This window comes from Sminthopsis crassicaudata, chromosome 2, assembly GCF_048593235.1.
Source record: "Sminthopsis crassicaudata isolate SCR6 chromosome 2, ASM4859323v1, whole genome shotgun sequence".
NCBI classification, from domain to species: Eukaryota; Metazoa; Chordata; class Mammalia; order Dasyuromorphia; family Dasyuridae; genus Sminthopsis; species Sminthopsis crassicaudata.
The window spans coordinates 318,523,084-318,541,932 of record NC_133618.1 but is presented as its reverse complement, the minus strand read 5'-3'; the positions used below and the strand labels follow the sequence as shown (position 1 = coordinate 318,541,932).

The window sequence follows — 18,849 nt, the reverse complement described above, 5'->3', positions numbered from 1 at the left end:
ATCCATCTGGCCCTGGGGATTTTTTCCTGGGGAGTTGATTAATAGCTTGTTCTATTTCTTTTTCTGAAATGGGACTATTTAAGCAATTTATCTCCTCCTCTGTTAATCTAGGGAGCCTATATTTTTGGAGGAAGTCATCCATTTCACTTAAGTTATCAAATTTATTGGCATAAAGTTGGGCAAAGTAACTCCTTATTATTTCTCTAATTTCCTCTTCATTGGTGGAAAGATCCCCCTTTTCATTTGTAAGACTATCAATTTGATTTTCCTCTTTCTTTTTTTTGATCAAATTTACCAAAGGTTTATCTATTTTATTGGCTTTTTCATAAAACCAACTCTTGGTTTTATTTATTAATTCAATAGTTTTTTTTACTTTCAATTTTATTGATTTCTCCTTTTAATTTTTGTATTTCGAGTTTAATTTTTGGTTGGGGGTTTATAATTTGGTCTTTTTCTAGCCTTTTAAGTTGTAAGCCCAATTCGTTAATCTTCTCTTTCTCAATTTTCTTCAAATAAGCCTCTAAAGATATAAAATTTCCCCTTATTACTGCTTTAGCTGCATCCCAAAGATTTTGATATGATGTCTCATCATTGTCATTATCTTGGGTGAAATTGTTAATTGTTTCTATAATTTGCTCTTTCACCCAGTCATTCTTTAAGATGAGATTATTCAGTTTCCAATTACTTTTTGGTCTATTTACCCCTAACTTTTTACTGAATGTAGCTTTTATTGCATTGTGATCTGAGAAGAAGGCATTTATTATTTCTGCCTTCCTACATTTAATTTTGAGATCTTTATGTCCTAATATATGGTCTATTTTTGTATAGGATCCATGAACTGCTGAGAAGAAAGTATATTCCTTTCTATTGCCATTCAGTTTTCTCCAAAGGTCTATCATACCTAGTTTTTCTAATGTTCTATTTACTTTTTTAATTTCTTTCTTGTTTGTTTTGTGGTTTGATTTGTCTAAATCTGAGAGTGCAAGGTTGAGATCTCCCACTATTATAGTTTTACTGTCTATTTCTTCTTGCAGTTCTCTTAACTTTTCCTTTAGAAAGTTAGATGCTATACCACTTGGTGCATATATGTTTAGTATTGATATGGCTTCATTATTTATGCTACCTTTCAGCAGGATATAGTTTCCTTCCTTATCTCTTTTAACGAGATCTACTTCTGCTTTTGCTTGATCTGAGATAAGGATAGCTACCCCTGCTTTTTTGGCTTTACCTGAAGCATAATAGGCTCTGTTCCAACCTTTTACCTTTATTCTGTATGTATCTCCCTGCTTTAAGTGTGTTTCCTGTAGACAACATATTGTAGGGTTCTGCTTTTTGATCCAATCTGCTATCCGTCTCCGTTTGATGGGATCGTTCATCCCATTTACATTTACAGTTAAAATTACTAATTCTGTATTTCCTGCCATCGTATTATCCCCAGATTATGCTTTTTTCCCTTGACCCCCCTGATCCCCCTCCCCGATATTTAATTTACAGACCCCCCTTGTGACACGCAACCCTCCCTCTTTTTTTTTTTTTAGGATCCCTCCCCCCTCCTTCCAAGTCCCTTCACTTGTTCTCCTTTTCCTTTTCCCTTTTCCTCTCCCCCCTTTTAATGAGGTGAGAGAAAATTCTCTGAAAAACAAATATGTTAATTATTTACTCTTTGAGCCTCTCCTGATGAGAGTAAGATTCACACAATGATTCTCCCCCTCACTAAGTTCCCTCAGATATGGTGTATTTTCTATGCCTCTTCCTGGGATGTAGTTTCCCTCTTTTTATCATTCCTTCCCCTTTTTCTGAACCGACCTCCTTCCCTTTACTACACCCCCCTTTTTTTCTTTTATATCAGTAAAATCAAATTATCCTTGAGTATTTTTTATATACCCACAACAGAGTTACAGTTCTTAAGGGTTCTGTGTACCTTTTTCTGTTTCTCTTCAGTCTTGTGGATGTAGATCAAATTTTTTGTTTAAGTCTGGTTTTTTTCTTAGAAACATATAGAATTCCTCTGTTTCATTGAATGACCATCTTCTTCCATGGAAAAAGATGCTAAACTTAGCTGGGTAGTTCATTCTTGGTTGCAGTCCTTGATCTTTTGCCTTACGGAATATCAGGTTCCAGGCCCTTCTATCTTTTAATGTAGAGGCAGCCAGATCTTGGGTGACCCTTATTGTGGCACCTTGGTATTTAAATTGTTTTTTTCTAGCTGCTTGCAGGATTTTCTCCTTTGTGTGGTAATTCTGCAGCTTAGCCACAATATTCCGTGGTGTTCTTTTTTTTAGGGTCTATTTGAGAAGGAGTTCGATGAATTCTTTCCACATCTACTTTCCCTTCTGTTTCTATTATCTCTGGACAGTTCTCTTTGATAATTTCCTGTAAAATAGAATCTAGGCTCTTTTTTTGGTCATAGTTTTCTGGAAGTCCAATAATCCGCAGATTATCTCTCCTAGATCTATTTTCCAGGTCTATAGATTTTCCCAGTCAGTATTTGACGTTGTTCTCCAGCTTCTCATTTTTTTTGTTTTGTTTGACTGATTCTTGGGTTCTCTGTGAATCATTCATTTCTATTTGTTCCATCCTGACTTTTAAGGAGTTATTTTCTTCTTTCACAGTTTTTAGTTCTTTTTGTAAATGCCCAATTTCGTTTTTAAATGAATTATTTTGCTCTATTGAATTTTTTTCCATTTCCCTAATTTTTTTTTTTTGAGAATTATTTTCTTTTTCCAATTCAGAAATTCTATTTTCTTGAGACTTTTTTATCTTTTCCAATTCAGAAATCCTACTTTCCTGTGTTTTTTTAACCTTTTCTAATTCATAAATTTTGTTTCCCTGCATCTCCTGTGAATTCTTTATTTTTTCCAACTCCAATTTCAGGACGTTGTTATTCTCTATCATAGCTTCCCTTTCCTTTCCCCATTTTTTCTTCAATCTCCCTTAATTTTTTATGAGTTTCTTCTAGGAGAGAGTTATGTGATGGGGGGCAGGAATCGTTTCCCTTTAGGTTGTTATCTGCTGACTCTCTGCTGTTAACTTCCTCGGGGTTGGATACCCGCTCTTTCTCTGTATAGAAGGAATCTATGGTTTTTCTTGGCTTTTTGCTCATACTTAAAAAAACTTTTGGGGTCTGTCCCTGGGGTAGGAAATTATTTATTTACTTCTTTACCAGCTTCCTCCCAGACTGGATGGATGCAGCAGCGGCTCCTGCGCCTGAGCTAAGAGAGAGCTCTGGGAGAGAGTTCCCCACCCCCTCCCTGGAAGTGCCTCAGAGGTGATTAGCACTACTGTGCTTCGAGGACGTTGAATAGTAAAGACAGCACAAAGCCCAGACTATGTGTCCAGGTGGGGAGTGGATGTCTGCAGCAGGTGACGTGAAAAGCCCCTGTGCTCAAACTGGAAGTGTCTGCCAGAAACCGCGGTCCCTAGTTCAAAGGTTCCGCTTCTCTGGGACTTCCTGGAGCTGAGTTCCACTCCCTCCAGCTAAGCTAGGCAGAGTGTGTTGCCTTGGGCCGTATCCACCCACTTGTTAATCTCTTAACTATTCTCAGGAGGTAGCTGAGGCCACACCCCCTGGTGCCGAGATCTGCTGAGTCACCTCCAGGGTCCGGGGAAAATCTAATCTGAGTTTTAAAATATTTTGGCTTTCTCTTCTGAACTGCTAAATAATTAGCAGAGAAGAGCTAACAGCCTGTGCCAGATTCCTTTACCTCAGTGGCTTCTCTAATCCCAGAGCCCTTCCCAGCGCAATGGGCGCAGTATGCAAGCACCCAGCCGTCTGTGCTGGCCTCTCTTCTTCCTCCCCTGGGAACTGACCTTTCCTGTTGAAACTTCAGATTCTCTTCAGCTGGTAAGTTGTGCTTCCAGTCCTTGTGGTATCTATCAGTCCTGAGCTAATTCTGAGACTTAATTTATCTAATTGGTTGTGAGGGAGTGAGGACGTTCACAGAGTCATGTGTTTCTTCTCCGCCATCTTGAATGATAATATACTCTTGATAGGTTAGGACTATCTCTGTATGTAGCTGAGGTGGTTTGAGGAGTATCACATTGGAAATAAGTAAGTTGAGCCCACTGATTTTAGAGTAACATGGGAAGACTTGAACAGAATAATGAAAAATGAAATGAACAGAACCAAGAAAACATGTACAGTAATAGTTATTTAGTTTTAAGAATGACTGAGCAAATATGTTTTTTTGTGTATTATCAATTCTCAAATTAACTACAAAGAACATATGAAGATGGTATCCACATCCAGAAAAAGAACTGATAAGCAGAAATATGTTTAGATAGAATAATTTTATATATATATGCCAATTTGTGTCTTAATAGTAGCCATCTCTAGGGCAAGGTGGGGGGAGGAAGGAAAGAAATTTAGATGATAATTTTGTTGTATATTTGAAAGAAGTAGCAAGTTGTGCATAAGAAATTCACAGTTTCATGTACAATCATCTTTTTTATTGTACTATTATAGAAATAAAATTTATCTTTATATCCTCAGTGCTTAACATAATGTTTTATATGCAGAAAGTTTAATAAATGGTTATGGAATTGGGATATTTTGATTCTGATTGCCTAGCTTTGTGACTACTATATTTCATGAACATACCTTCTTTTCCTTTGTCCCTGTAATAGAAATGTTAGTTTAAGTTCAAGCACAGTTAATGGCAACACTCCACTAGAAAATGTGAGTGATCAATGAATCACTGAATGAATGATTTGTTAGAAATTGAATCACTAATGACTATTCTTTGGTTAAACCCATTCAAACAGTTCTGAAATTATTATGACATTGCATAATCATATCTTTCTACTTTATAAGAATAGCATGAAAGGCTTTGCTAAAATTTAGGTGAAGTGCATTTAGAGTTTTCTCTTATTCTATGAATCTAGTAATTTGTTCTCATTTTTTCTTTAATCCCTCTCTTTTCCTCCAAAAAAGATAGACAAACAAAAATCTAGATCCTGAATATTTTTAAATGCTTAGCTATAAATAGCAATCAATATTGATTTCCAGCTTTTGGTCAATTAATTAATAAGAAGTTGAAGTATAAAATAGATTCATGTATGGTCATGAAAGAATTTGCTGCTGTTGTGGAAGACTTCCCCAAAAAAGTTCAAATCAGAAATATTTTCAGTAGATGGATATTGTTTTCTAGGTGCTCTTGCTTGTGAATGAAATACTGATTACACCTATTCCTGGAACACTGAGGAGCCTGATAAGTGATAGCTATGTAAGATATCACTCAAGAATTTAATTATCATCAATACCAGTGAAAAAATGGAGATGGGGTAGCAACTTGATGTATGATTTTAAAAATGTCTGTTATTTAAACATGATAGGTAGTTTTGATAGAAAACTGATAGAGAGCAAACTTTAATGTTGTCCATGTACAGTCAATTGGGTATAGAAATAAACAATGAAAAGTGTCCTTTATTGCTTTTAAAATTGTACATTTTTCTTAGTGGCACACCTTTTATGGTTGCAAATTGTGGATCATTAGTTTCTAAAGAATTGAAGTGGAAGATCACCCAGGGAACATTTGAGAGCTACATGCTGAGTATGCAAGCAGTTACAAGGAATTATGCAAGAGAGACATGTGGAAGAATGTTATCAATCAAATATGAGTCAAAAAAAAAAAAAAAAAAAAGGAAGAGTTAATCATGAGATGAGAGCAAAGGATAACTGTTGGGTTTTTCATGTGTTCCTTTGGTATTTTCACATTGTAAAGAAAAATTAAGCAAGACTTCCAGGGAGGTAGATGGCGAATTTATGGGAAAACATGGATGACAGTTGTACCAGATTTACAAGCATAGAAGAGTTGTGAACTGCATCATTGAAAGTCATGATAAAGTTAGTGAGATCGCAGTTTCATTGTCATATTGGATTATTTTAAGAAATGCTTATGTTTGGTTCTGAGTCAATGGAGAAAGAGGCAGACAAGAGTCAGCAAGTCATGAGGAAATGCAACAGAATATTGTTGAAATCTCGTGCTCAATGGATAGGAATGGAAAAAAGGCAAAAGAAGTGAGCAATAAGATTCAATTCATGTTTCATCCTACTGCTATCCCCTCCATTTATTTTATGCTGTTGCTTATATCTCCAAAATCTCCATGTTCCCATGACCACAATTGCTGTTAGTAATGAAGTTGAGCAAGGTCTTGCTGTGATTTTTCTTTGTGTGATTGAGCTAAACCTGCCAATTCTCACTGTTAGCATCAAAGCTGAACTCATTATGCATTTTGAATATATGGGCAATATTAATAGAAGCTTTTACAATGGTTAGATGTTTTGAAGCTGGAGCTTTTTCTTTGATTGGGTTTTCATCTCAATTCATGTTTCTGTTGCATGAGCAGTCTTAAAATTGTTTTTATAGGAAAAAAAATGCCCTAATAGTAGGATGAGGGTTAAGGTATGCCCTCTTTCTCTTCCTTTTTGCTTTTCTTTGTTATAAAGCTTTTTCCTCTTCCATTTACTTACCCTTAGTCACTTAATATGTGATGCATAATTTAACTTTAGTTCATCCTTTTCAAGAAAGAAACTGTCTACAAAACATCTTTCTTTTCAGGCAAATAAAGTACATAAACATACACATATATAGGTTCTGTGATAATGGCATAGTATCATGGAATGAATTCTGAAAGAGATCTTATTATATTGCAGTATTAAATATGGAGATACACGGCTTATTGTTTGACCGAATTGAGTAAGCCATTAGTTGGGATTGTGACTTGAAGGTTTTGTTCCATTTATTAGACTAGAAAGAAAGTAAGTAGGTATTTTCAGGATATATTTAACATGGTTATTGCACTCTGGTTTGGGAGATTACTGTGATTTAGATCAGATGTTGCTAATTTCCCTCAGTGCACTGAGAGGTGATGAGTATGACAAGATTAATGGATTTTAACAAAATTTAAAATAGACTGATTTGTAAATGAAAATTTTGTAAGGGATGACACCTGATCCCAAAACAAAAATTTGTCATTTTTCCAGAATTTTCCTGTTTTCATGGGTAGGCTCTTTCAGCCCAACAACAACAACAAAAAAGATTCTTTAGTGAATTTAGAATTAAGGCACAGATATTTCTAGAAAGCTGTGATAGCCATAAAAATGTAGCCCTATTGTACAGAGAACAGATTTCATTATCAGGATAGGTTGGGTTTAAGTACCACATCATCATCATTATTGTCACTACCATCATCATCATAAAAATGAATATTTCTCTCATTTAGTAATTATTGCATTTAGGACCAAGGTTTTTCCTTTTTCTACTTCCTCATTCAGAAATCAGATAGTGTAGGATATCTCAGGTCAAAATCTAATCAGATAGTAAAAGAAATTCTAAGTTTAGACTAGTGGGTGTATTCCTGCTTATTATGTTTACATTGAGAATTTCTGGGGAAATGTTGATTTTTGATGTCCTAGAACTACATATTCTCTTTATTCCCTTGTTACTATAAAACAAATTCTCCCTTCCTATAAGGAAGGTCATAGCTTTCATGAAATTGTTTAACAAGAGGAGATGATGTATATTTGAACTTAGTATAATTGCCCTATGATTGTGATCTCCTTTTTTTCAAAGAGCCTTGTGTTTGAAAAAGTATATAAGGAAGCTGATTAATTCAGCCTCCACTAAAACAATTGTTATAAATTATATATTAATTAATTCCCCTATAAATCTTGTAGGACTTAGTTATGATATTAATAGTTGAACCTGTAATATGTTAGCTGGTGCAGTGAAAAAAGGATACACACCATCCTGAGCTTAAATATTCATTAAATAATTGTTGAATAAATCACCTTCCTCATGTGTAAAATGAGATTAGATTCTTTAGGTACTCTCTAAGGTCTCTTCCAGTTCTAAAATTCTGTGGTTCTGTATTTCTACAGATGAACGCAGTTTGAAATTATGTACTATTTGAATCTTAGTTTCTCATGGAAATTCATTTTAAGAATTTAGATAAAATATTTTTTCAGTATAAAAATATTTGAGCACATACTTAGTTTTAAGGAAATAAGGCAGATGTAAAGCAGATATTAAGTAGTATTGATATGATTATTTTGAAAATGTTTAATTGAATTACATTTACATAATAATTTGCTTTATTCATACTAATGCATGGCATTTATATGTATTCTCATTTAAACTAAATAGCAACTCTGTAAAATAGACCAGACGTTGCTATCCACAGTAGTTAAAAAACTAAATGATCTGACTTCCTACTTATTGCTTGTTTATTCCTTATTTATAGATCAGTTTATATCTTAGCTTAAAATATATACCATTTGAAAGAAATAAAACTAGATTGTATAAACTCTTATAGCTTTGATTTCACTTAACTTTGGAAAAGGTCTTCTTCCCTTTAACTAGCCATGCCATGTTCTTATTGGCAAAGATTGATTATATCAAATGCACGTAAAGGAGAAGCCATAAGAGAATGTTGCTGTTGTTTAGTTGCTTAATCATATCCAGTGTTCTCTCCCTTGAAATCTGTTCAAGGATTTTAAATACAACTCAGCTGGAATTCCCCTCTACTGGTGTTATTGTTAGCACTGCTTCCTAAGGCCCACTTGACTTTGTTCTCTAGGACATCTGTCTTTAGCTAGATGAGTGTAACTCATCTTCCAATGTCATCTTTAATCATTTTAGTACCCTCCAATAGGGTTTTCTTGGTAAACATTCTGGACTGTTTTGTCATTTCCTTCCTTCACCTTTTGTCAGAACTCTCCAGTCTGACCTGTGTATCTTGGGTAATCCTGCATGTTACAGCTTCCCCTGAGCTATGTAGGCCTCCTGCCATGATAATGTGGTGATCCAGGGCAGGCATAAAAGACGTCAATTGGCTTTAGAATGTTTAGGAAGAAGATGATCGTGGTCCATATCCAGGCTCAAAAACATATTCTGTTATTACTTAGTTAAATTCTGTATGCTTTAGTTTCTTCCTTTATAAAGAAGAAATGATACTTGCTTTTCTTAATCATAGTATTTTTTGTAAAGTGATAAATGTAAGCTTTTGTTATTAATTCTGGAGTTTCTCAATTGAAATATTTTTTAGACTACTCATTTATAATTCTTTTTTTTAGTATTCAAATGATTATACCACAGTATTTAATTACTAAGTGAGGATCTTTATGTACCTTTAGTCATAAGGAAAGGAATCAAAGAAATAAAAAAAGGCTGATCTTGGGTAGGAAGAAAAAAACTTAATAAACAAGATTAAATTTAGGTCTGTCATGTTTATGCAGTATAATTAACAAGTTGAATATTTTATTTTGAAAAAAAATTGATTTAATCATAATATGGAAGGTTTTATTTGCAGCACATAAAAAAAGGCCTATGGTTTTGTGACCTGGCCTCAAATTAAGATTATGGGCTGTATTTCAGGGAAAGAGTATAGAGGAAAACTTCATACTGGCGGTCAGAAGGCCTGAATCTTTTGAGGTATATCTTTAATTGCTTAAGACATTGGGCTATGACTAAATTTTTATTTTCATAATCTGCATAGTGAAAGAATAAAGATGTTGGATTAGGTAAAGATTAAGGTCCTCTCCAGGTCTAACTCTTGAAAGTCTTCTGTATAAACTTTTGTACCATTTCTAAGAGAAACTAAAAATTATGAAGCAGATATTAGTGCTGTTTGTAATCTGAGGATAAAGTTCCAAGAGAAAACTCCATTCTAGAAAGTTTGCTAATTGTTTTTAGAGTATATTGACATCTGTAAGGACCTGTCTTTATTTTGTGAACCTTCCCCTTCTTTTTGTGTATTTCTTAATGTATATTGACTAAAGTGGTTACTTGGAAAGGACATGCTTTCAGCATCATCACCTGGTTCTCTCTCTACCATCACCAGTTATAGTACTTTCATTCTTAGTCTTAAGTGCTTTCTGTAGAAAAAGTATAGAAAAGAAAGCATTTAATGATTGTTCAACCATTTGATTATATCTGATTCTTTGTGACCCCATAGTTTGCCAGCCCTTCTGTTCTTTTTTATCTCCTGGAGTCTCTTCAATTCTTGCTACTTCCATGACACACTCTCATCTTATTCTTTGCAATTTCTTTTTGCTCTCAATCTTTCCCACTATCAGAGTTTTTTCCAATGAGTTTTGTCTTCTCGTTTAGAGACCAAAGTATGTAAGCTTCAGCTTCTGGATTTGTCTTTCCAATAAATAGTTGAGTTAATTTCTTTAAGTATTGACCAGTTTCAAAAGTTTTCTCCAGCACTACAGTTTAAAAGCATTGATTCTATGTAGGTTTTTTGAGTTTTCTGGATAGTTTATGAGAGTAAAGCAAGAGCCAGATATTTGTTTGGAATGATGGACCTAGTTTTAATTACCTGAGAGAAACTTATGCTTTGTTTTTTCAACATTATTTGAAGTTTATATTTTTTAACAAAATGTTTTGTTTAAGGTGAATTATATTAAACACTGTAGTAAATATTATATTATTGAGCACATTCACTTTAAGCCTATATCTGCTTCCTAGAGAATCAAGTGTGAATTAATCTAGATATAAATTACCATTTCATGAGTTGAAAGGTATAAAATAAGCACTTTTGCTTTTTCAGTGATGAAGAAATCCATTTTCTCATTTATGAAGAATTTGTTCATAACTCTTAATGTCCTTAATAGATTTGGTGCCTCTAGACTAGAATCCAGATTAGTGATGTTTGGAAAAATAACTAAAACTCTGTAAACACAGATTATAAACAACATTATGTGGTTTCTGTTAAATGTTAGCGTGTAAAACGATGTGACCGAAGGAAAACTGTCTAGTTTAAAAGTTTATATCAACCTGCCATATATGTATATGTATTAGTCAACTTGCCATCCAGGGGAGGGGGTGGGGGGAAGGAGGGGAAAAATTGGAACAAGAGGTTTAGCAATTGTCAATGCTATAAAATTACCCATGCATATAATCTAGTAAATAAAAACTATATTAAAAATATGTGTAAATATATATATATATATACATACATACATACATATATGTATATGTTTATGTGATTAATCCTAAACAGCCACTAGCAACATTCAAAGCCAGTTACTTTTTGGGATTCTATTTACAAAAACTGAATTACAACAAAATTTTTTTGATCTATTTACATTCATTTCTGAGCTTTCTCCATGCCAACAGACAGCCCTGTCAGATAATACATATAGTATAGAGGGCAAGTTTAAACAAAGCTACAAAAGAACTCAGTTGTGTTTTTCCCACTTTACCCATTTGGAGAATTGATTTGTTTTAGCACAAATGTCCCTTGTAGCCTGGAAATGTTAAGGATAACTTCTAATGGGAAATAGTTATTTTTGAACTATGTGGCATAAAATAAATTACTTTGAATAGGAAATACTTGTCATTCATAGGACACTGGTTTCTAATTTGACATTTATTTCAGATTTTTTTTTCACTCCCTTTTTTTTCTATGTTCAGAAGTTAAAAGAAACAAACTATACTTAATATTATTCATTCTGTAGGGTCTTTTGCATTCAAACTACTCTTTATATATTGAGGAAGGGGAAATAGTTTGTTCAGCCTTTTGTTTAAATTTTGTTTTTTTCCTCCTATTGCCTCAAGTGTAATGGAAGTGTCTGTATGTGATAGCACATAAACACAAGCCCCCCCCCTTTTTTTTTTTTTTTTTTTTTGCTAAGGCAATTGGGGTTAAGGGTGCCCAGGGTCACCCAGCTAGGCAGTGTTAAGTGTATGAGATCAAATTTGAACTCAGGTCCTCCTGACTTCAGAGGTGGTATTCTATCTACTGCGCCACTTAGCTGCCCCAGCACCCTTTAAAGAACAAAGAAAAAAGTCAATTTTTATTTGTTTTTAAGACATTTTAAAAAACATCTCTTTGAAATAATTCTAGACAAGTTGGCTTAACAAAACCAGGAGTTGGGAATCCAGGAATGTAATATACCACTTTGAACAGACTGTCAGTTCCAATAGCCTTTTTGTGGCAGGAGAGTAATTCATCTGCTAAGAGAAATGTTTAGGTTGACTTATACATTTGACATGAAGTGGTAAAAAATAAAAGTATATGTATTTATATAACAGGAGAGAAAAAGCAAAGATGGACAGAGCCATTTTTAATTTTTTTTTTCTCCATTGCTTTAAACTGAATTAAAACACTAATAGCTACATTTTTACAGTTGGTTCTACTCTCACCCATTTTGTGGAAACAGCTAAAAAAATGAGCAAGCAGTTAAAATGTTGAAGAAAAATGGTTATTCCTTTGAAAATGCATGTTTTTTATATTCAAGTAAAATGCCTTAAAGAATTAATTTTGACTCCAGTGCAGCATTAAGCACTTTTAGGTTGCAAAGGAACATTTGCCTTTTCCCAATCCCAGCCCTCAATTTTTTCCTTAGATTTTACAAAGCAGATCTATTCTCCCCCATTTAAAAAAAAAAAAAAATTAAAGCAGACCCATTGAAAGTGCACAAACATAATAAAAGGCAAATATTATTTCTCTCTGGTGTGAAATCCATAATATATGACTTCATATTTAAAGACAAGTAGTATGTTACATTCTTCCTTAGTATTCTTTGATTTTTTGCTTTGAGAAAGCACCATAAATTCTCACAAGTGTCTCCTGATACTTTTCTAGACTTTTAAGTAAGGACTTAGAAGAGTCTTTTCCTCTTCTGGTCACTTGATATATATAATTCAGTGTCTCTGTCTTAAAATCTGTTATGATAGATTATAGTGTTGGTGCCTCAGAGTTTCCAGAGTGCTTTCATCATAATAAACTTGTGAATAAACTCGGCAGTACAGGAGTTAACTCTTATTTTACATAAAGTATAAAATGCTCAAAAGTTGTACAAACTTTGGGAGGATATGACTTGCCTATGTTCACATATTTTTGAGAGATTCTAAATCATGAAATCTTAGTTAATATTTTCTCTTTTGAATCTCTAACACACCTATCTTTATATATGATAAAACAACTAATATTCTAATTTTTGTATGAGATTTTAAGCTAATTTTTTAAACAGTGAAAAATATCAAATAAAGCAATTTAGATCACTTAAGCTAATTTTTTAAACAGTGAAAAATATAAACATTACAAATAAAGCAAATTAGATCACTTAAGTATCTAAATAATTGCATTTGGATTATATTTCACTAAATACGCCTTGTAACCTTCTAGTAGCCAGATAGCAAAGCTATAATTTAATTACTGTGTCTTCAATAATCCGTTTAAAGTTTACAATATGGAAGACTGTTGAATGCTTCTTTAGTAACATATTAGGTTCCTTCTGACACTAAAATTATATAGATTCTCATCAAAATAAAGACTTTATTATTATGTATGATAATAATAGAGGTAAGTACTAAAAATGGATAGATAATTTATTTATTTAATGTATCGATTAATGGTAAATCTTCCAGACCTAACTTCTGTGTTTTCTTTGCTGCCATTCCAGAATTTTGTGAGTTCTCACATTCATATATTAACACATCACTATACTTTATCTTTTTTCACTGTGTAGCATAACATTTTAATTATGTATGAGAGAGTACCTGGTGTACAGAAAGAAAAGTTGGAATTGGAATCTGAAAAGACTGGTTTTAACTTCCACTTAGGGGATATAGTAGGTGATTCTAGGCAAGTTACTTAACTTCTCTGTGACCCAGGGAACTCCAAGACTATTAATTGATTTGCATGCATTATGGAAGTTGTTTACCAAGTACTTTTATATATTGATATATAAAGATCTTGTTTTTATAGCTATGTATGAGTATGTATATATCCGTTTATTTGTGTATATATATATTAGTACATAATTCTTTTATATGTACTCTTGTTTAATAATTGTTTGATGCAATTAACTTTTTAATGTCAGGGACCCCTATGATGAAACCTTTGGACCCTTTCTCAGGATGCTGTTGAGTATGTAAAATGAAATGTAGAGGATTACAAAAAATATATAAATTATATTGAAACTCAGGAATCTCAGATTAAGAAGACCTGGTTTAATATATGTTTTTCTTTCCTTTCCAACTAAATGATAATATATTCTGGGTAGGAACTGTCTTTTTACTTTGATAACTCATCGCATCTAGAGTATAGTACTAAATAAACAAGTACTTGAAAAATTCTTGTTGATTAATATTTTTATTTCTTTCTTTTCCATAGGTAAAAATAATTCTATTTTGTCTTCCATTTTTCTTGAAGGCTCTTCCTTCTTCCATGATTATAGTAGCAGTTTATTGTCCAATGATAGCTGCTATCTTCATTGTTCTGAAGATGGTCAATTACCGCCTGCACAGAGCACTTGATGAAGGAGAAGTTATAGAGAAGAATGCTAATGAACTCACTGATCGGGGAATCAAGCCAGAAAAAGATAGCTGTTCAACCAGGAGAAAAGATAGCAATGGACCTAGGTAAGAAGTCTGCTTTTCTATACCGCATTTCTGAGTCTTATATTTTATGATTATAATTGTCAATATGATTGACTACGTTTATTACTCTATTAGTGGTTAGGAATAAATCAAAGCTAACTTGTCTACATGGAGTTTAGACCCACAAAGTTAGGACTCCCTCTAGAGCATATTAGAACATTATGAAGTCCACTTTTCATATCCTTGATCTTTTAATATTATAGAACTTATTTGAACCAAAAAACCTCTAGTGAACATAGGTAGGAATAATTCAGCATGCTCCATATATCTTATATAATCTTTAGTAACAAAAATGGTGAAATCTTTGGCTCAATTTGCACTGACTTTTTATTATCTCATGTAAAATTTTTTGTCTTCTTTTAGAATTAGGCATTAAGATGAAGATTTTTAGCTATTCCCGATTATCGACTAGGAAAGAAATTATGATCCACTGCACCTCATTGGACATTTGAAATCTTGTTCTTGAAAACTGAGTTTTTAGGAGCAGTAGAATGAATGAATTATATATTTGGAAATTGTGCCCCTCAATGGCCTCTTTGGTTGTTACTAACTTTTTGGGTGGGGAAAGTGTCATATCTTCACTTGGTTATACCTCTTCTTGGTAGTAAAATGCTTGTTTTGCCTAGATATCCTTTTCATGTTGTGATTTTCCCCATTGTGGTATAGTTATATCACAGATCAGCATAAGAAATTAAATTGGAATTTGGGGGCAGTTTTGGAGAAGCTGCAGACATATAAAGCCAGCAGATGACACAGAGCCTATGACCAAATACTTAACCCAAATTTTGCAGTAAAGTACTATAAACACCTTATAAAAGAAAAAAATTAACTTCTTCTCTGGCTTGAAGGGAGGGACAAAAAATTTTATGTGGATTTTCTAGATTGTAGGGGCACTTTACCCCTAACATCCATGAAGTGAAAGAGATAATTATAGTGGTCCTACGTGTAACTTAGGCTGGGATATGGTCCCATAGTGGTAAGGATTGTGCTACCTGTGCCATTAGTGCTGGGAACAAACTTTTGCATTATGAGCAGATAATTTGAGATGCAAATAATTAGAAGTTGATGGTAATGCTTGAATTAATCATTTCATCAAAAATTTCTTATGCTTTTATCATCATTCTTATATCCTAGAGAATAAAAATCAGTAACCCATTTTAGAATTGAGCATTACTAGTGGGGCCAAATAATACCATGGGTGCTACTGGGATTTAGGTATAAATAGGTGAGAAGGTGAAAAAGAGATAAATAAAAAAGGAATTGGAAGATAGAATTAGAAAAAGTAAACAAAAGTGGTGCATAGGATGGCAAAGTATTAATGAGTCTTAAGAATGAATGAAAGGTAAACAGAAATGATTTCATTCAGATATTTAAAACTAGATAGCATAAGTACACATGTACCAACAGTGCCAGTTTTTAAAATATAATTGTAATTTTCATGTTTACATAATATATTCTTAGGTAGTTTTCAAGTCAATATCTTATTTCCTCTAAGGCTGTCATTATTGATTTGTTTTCATTTTTTCCTTTTTACTTATCAGTTTGATCTTTTATGATTAATCTATTTTCTAAACTCAAATACTAAATATGAGATTGGGGAATAGACCCACAGAGCAAGGGAATAGGTAATCATAGCGAGAAATGCAAATGACTGTGAACTAACTTAAAAATGTTAATTTATAATATTTGAGTAACTCAGAATGATATAACCATATCAGATGCTAGTGTATTAGAAATTAATTTAGTAATCCTACCCAAAATAATTTTATTATTTAATTATCTGATCAGCTTCTATAGGTTTGTAACAAAACTTCTAGTTGTTAGAGATTGGATTGTCAGCTAGTTGTGAAGTGATCTAAATATAAGGACTCCTATGACTTCTAATCAATAACTAGTATCTATAAATTGGCATTTCTTAGAACTAGGTGCTTGCTGAGCTTTAAATATGATAAAGGAGAAGCCTTATGCTGATTTTTCTTTTTTGCCTTCCCTACTTGGTTGTTTTTCCAGCCCATTTTAGTAGCTGCAAAATCCAGAAGCATTAAATGAAAACCCAAACAAACAAAACAAAAACCAGATCTGCTGACGTGACTTTTTTTTTTAATTAATCTTATAATTATAACATTTTTGACAGTACATATGCATAGGTAATTTTTTTACAACATTATTCCTTGTACTCCCTTCTGTTCCAAATTTTCCCCCTCCTTCCCTCCACCCCCTTCCCTAGATGGCAGGCATTCCCCTACATATTAAATATGTTATAGTATATCCTAGGTTCAATATATATGTGCAGAGCCGAATTTTGTTGTTGTTTTTGTTGTTGCAAAGGAAGAATTGGATTCGGAAGGTAAAAATAACCTGGGGGGGGGAAAAACAAAAAATGCTAACAGTTTACACTCATTTCCCATTGTTCCTTCTCTGGGTGTAGCTGATTCTGTCCATCATTGATCAATTGGAATTGGATTAGCTCTTCTCTATGTTGAAGATATCCACTTCCATCAGAATACGTCCTCATATAGTATTGTTGTTGAAGTGTATAATGATCTCCTGGTTCTTCTCATTTCACTCAACATCAGTTGATATAAGTCTCTCCATGCCTCTCTGTATTCATCCTGCTGCTGACATGACTTTTTGACTGAAGATACTTGTTTTAGTCAGTTTTTTTGTTAGGTTAGATTGTAGTATCCTAAAGCCTAGTTTCATCTAGTTTAAGCTGAAATAGACCTTACAGCCTATCCAGTTCAATCTCCTCATTTTCCAGGCTGAAGACTGTCAGAAGCCCCACTGTTCTCCCCTCTCCACTCCCCTCAGTAATATAACCAGGAAATAGTAGAGGAAGAATTTGAATTCAGGTCTTTTATGTCTGGCATTCAATCTGCTTATTTTCTGAAGTGATTTAATTGATATGTTTTCTAACTGGAGTTTCTAAATTTAAAACTAAAATAGTAATTGAATTTTTCTTTTAATGATTGTATTTCTTAGAAGGATTCAAGTATTGGCAAAGTTACAGAGTTTCTGAAATAAGAATAGAAATAGGTTGTAAAAATATGGAGAAAGAGATTGAAGTTGGGATCTGGATAAATTATCCTTGAAAGATTCAACAAATTTTTAAATTGTTTCAGAATTGTACTCATTCCATATTCAACCATTTTTGGAACTTGGAAAATACATGGAACATGAGTAGATTTTCAGATTCTTCAGTCAGAATAATTTTAGCTAATATTTTTGGATATTGATTAATCAATTAAAAATCATTAGTTAACTAAGAGTACAGATACACATTGTAAGTTGTCTAGAATTTTGAGAAACTTAACTTTGGTGTATAGATTAAAAGAAATGAGATCTTATGGCCTCATAAAATTGAGTTTTCTAAATAAAGTATTACAATCATAAATAGAACTTGACAAGATGCCTACTTTGGAAATGTATGAAAGTCACTAATTTTCCTGCCACCTTTTCAAATATTTAATGCTTTTATATTCATGAATAATTAGTAAACTAAGCATTTATGCTAAATATTTTCAAATATACTTTTTCTTCCAGATTTTGTTGAGATTGGGAATTATTTATTGAGGATTGTTTTCAAGGCATTTCTGAAACCTTCCTTCAGTTTAATAGTTTGTTTGTAATTGAATTTTGAAATAAATACAATTTCTAGGAATGAATTTTGTTAATGTGCTTTGGGAGTTTAAAAATTGACTTTACATTGAGACAGGATATACCAAGTAAATATAATCACTGAGGTTGACTCAGTCATGAAGGATTATAACTGAGGAGCTGAACTATAGCCTAAAGAAAAAGTTTATCTATACTTCCCTGGAAGGAGTTAGTGGTTTTTTTTTTTTTTTTTTTTTTTGAGAAAGTTCAAAGCCAAAATGAGCTTTAGAAATTATTTGTTGATTCTTATTGTAGTTATCTCCTGGCTTACAAATGGACAGTCAGTGCTACATGAAGGCATCTGCTATATCTCCTTGAAAGGTCTATTGCTTGTCACAAATGAAGGATTTGGAAGGGAGATGCACAGCCAGGAGCCAATGTTGGCAGTGCCACCATATTTCTTTCAGTAGCAATGCATTTTCTGATGAGAATAGTATGGTAGTTAGATTCTAGGAAAATCTCATTACACCATAATATAGTTGAGTGTCTTTATTAGTAGATTCTTTTAAGGCTTTTCTGGGAACCTGACCATAGTTAGAACATTTTTAAAAATTGAAAATATGTGTTAAATTTCAAATTTCCAAACTTTTATAAAATAACCTGTTTAAGGTGAGTCTACCTATACTCATGTTTGCTTTGTCATAGGGTAAATTAGGTTATTTTTGTCTGAGCAACATTTCAAATCCTTGTTTCAAAGATTCACATGAGAATTTTCTCTTTTTTGAAAGTCATGATGACTAAAGTTTTTTTTTTTTTTTTTTTTAAGTGAAGAAGAATTTTTTAAGTGTCTGCTTGT

The 18,849-nt window shown here is 33.0% G+C and overlaps 1 protein-coding gene across 6 annotated transcripts in view; it reads left to right on the top strand.

Annotated features, from left to right (window-relative positions):
• The window catches only part of PCNX1 (pecanex 1), a 228,766-nt gene that overhangs the window by 35,529 nt on the left and 174,388 nt on the right, over positions 1-18,849 (top strand). For all 6 annotated transcript variants that reach the window (XM_074290130.1, XM_074290129.1, XM_074290131.1 and 3 more), the window contains exon 2: positions 14,170-14,378. In XM_074290130.1, the coding sequence (XP_074146231.1) occupies positions 14,170-14,378 (209 nt within the window). The remainder of the gene's footprint in view (positions 1-14,169; positions 14,379-18,849) is intronic.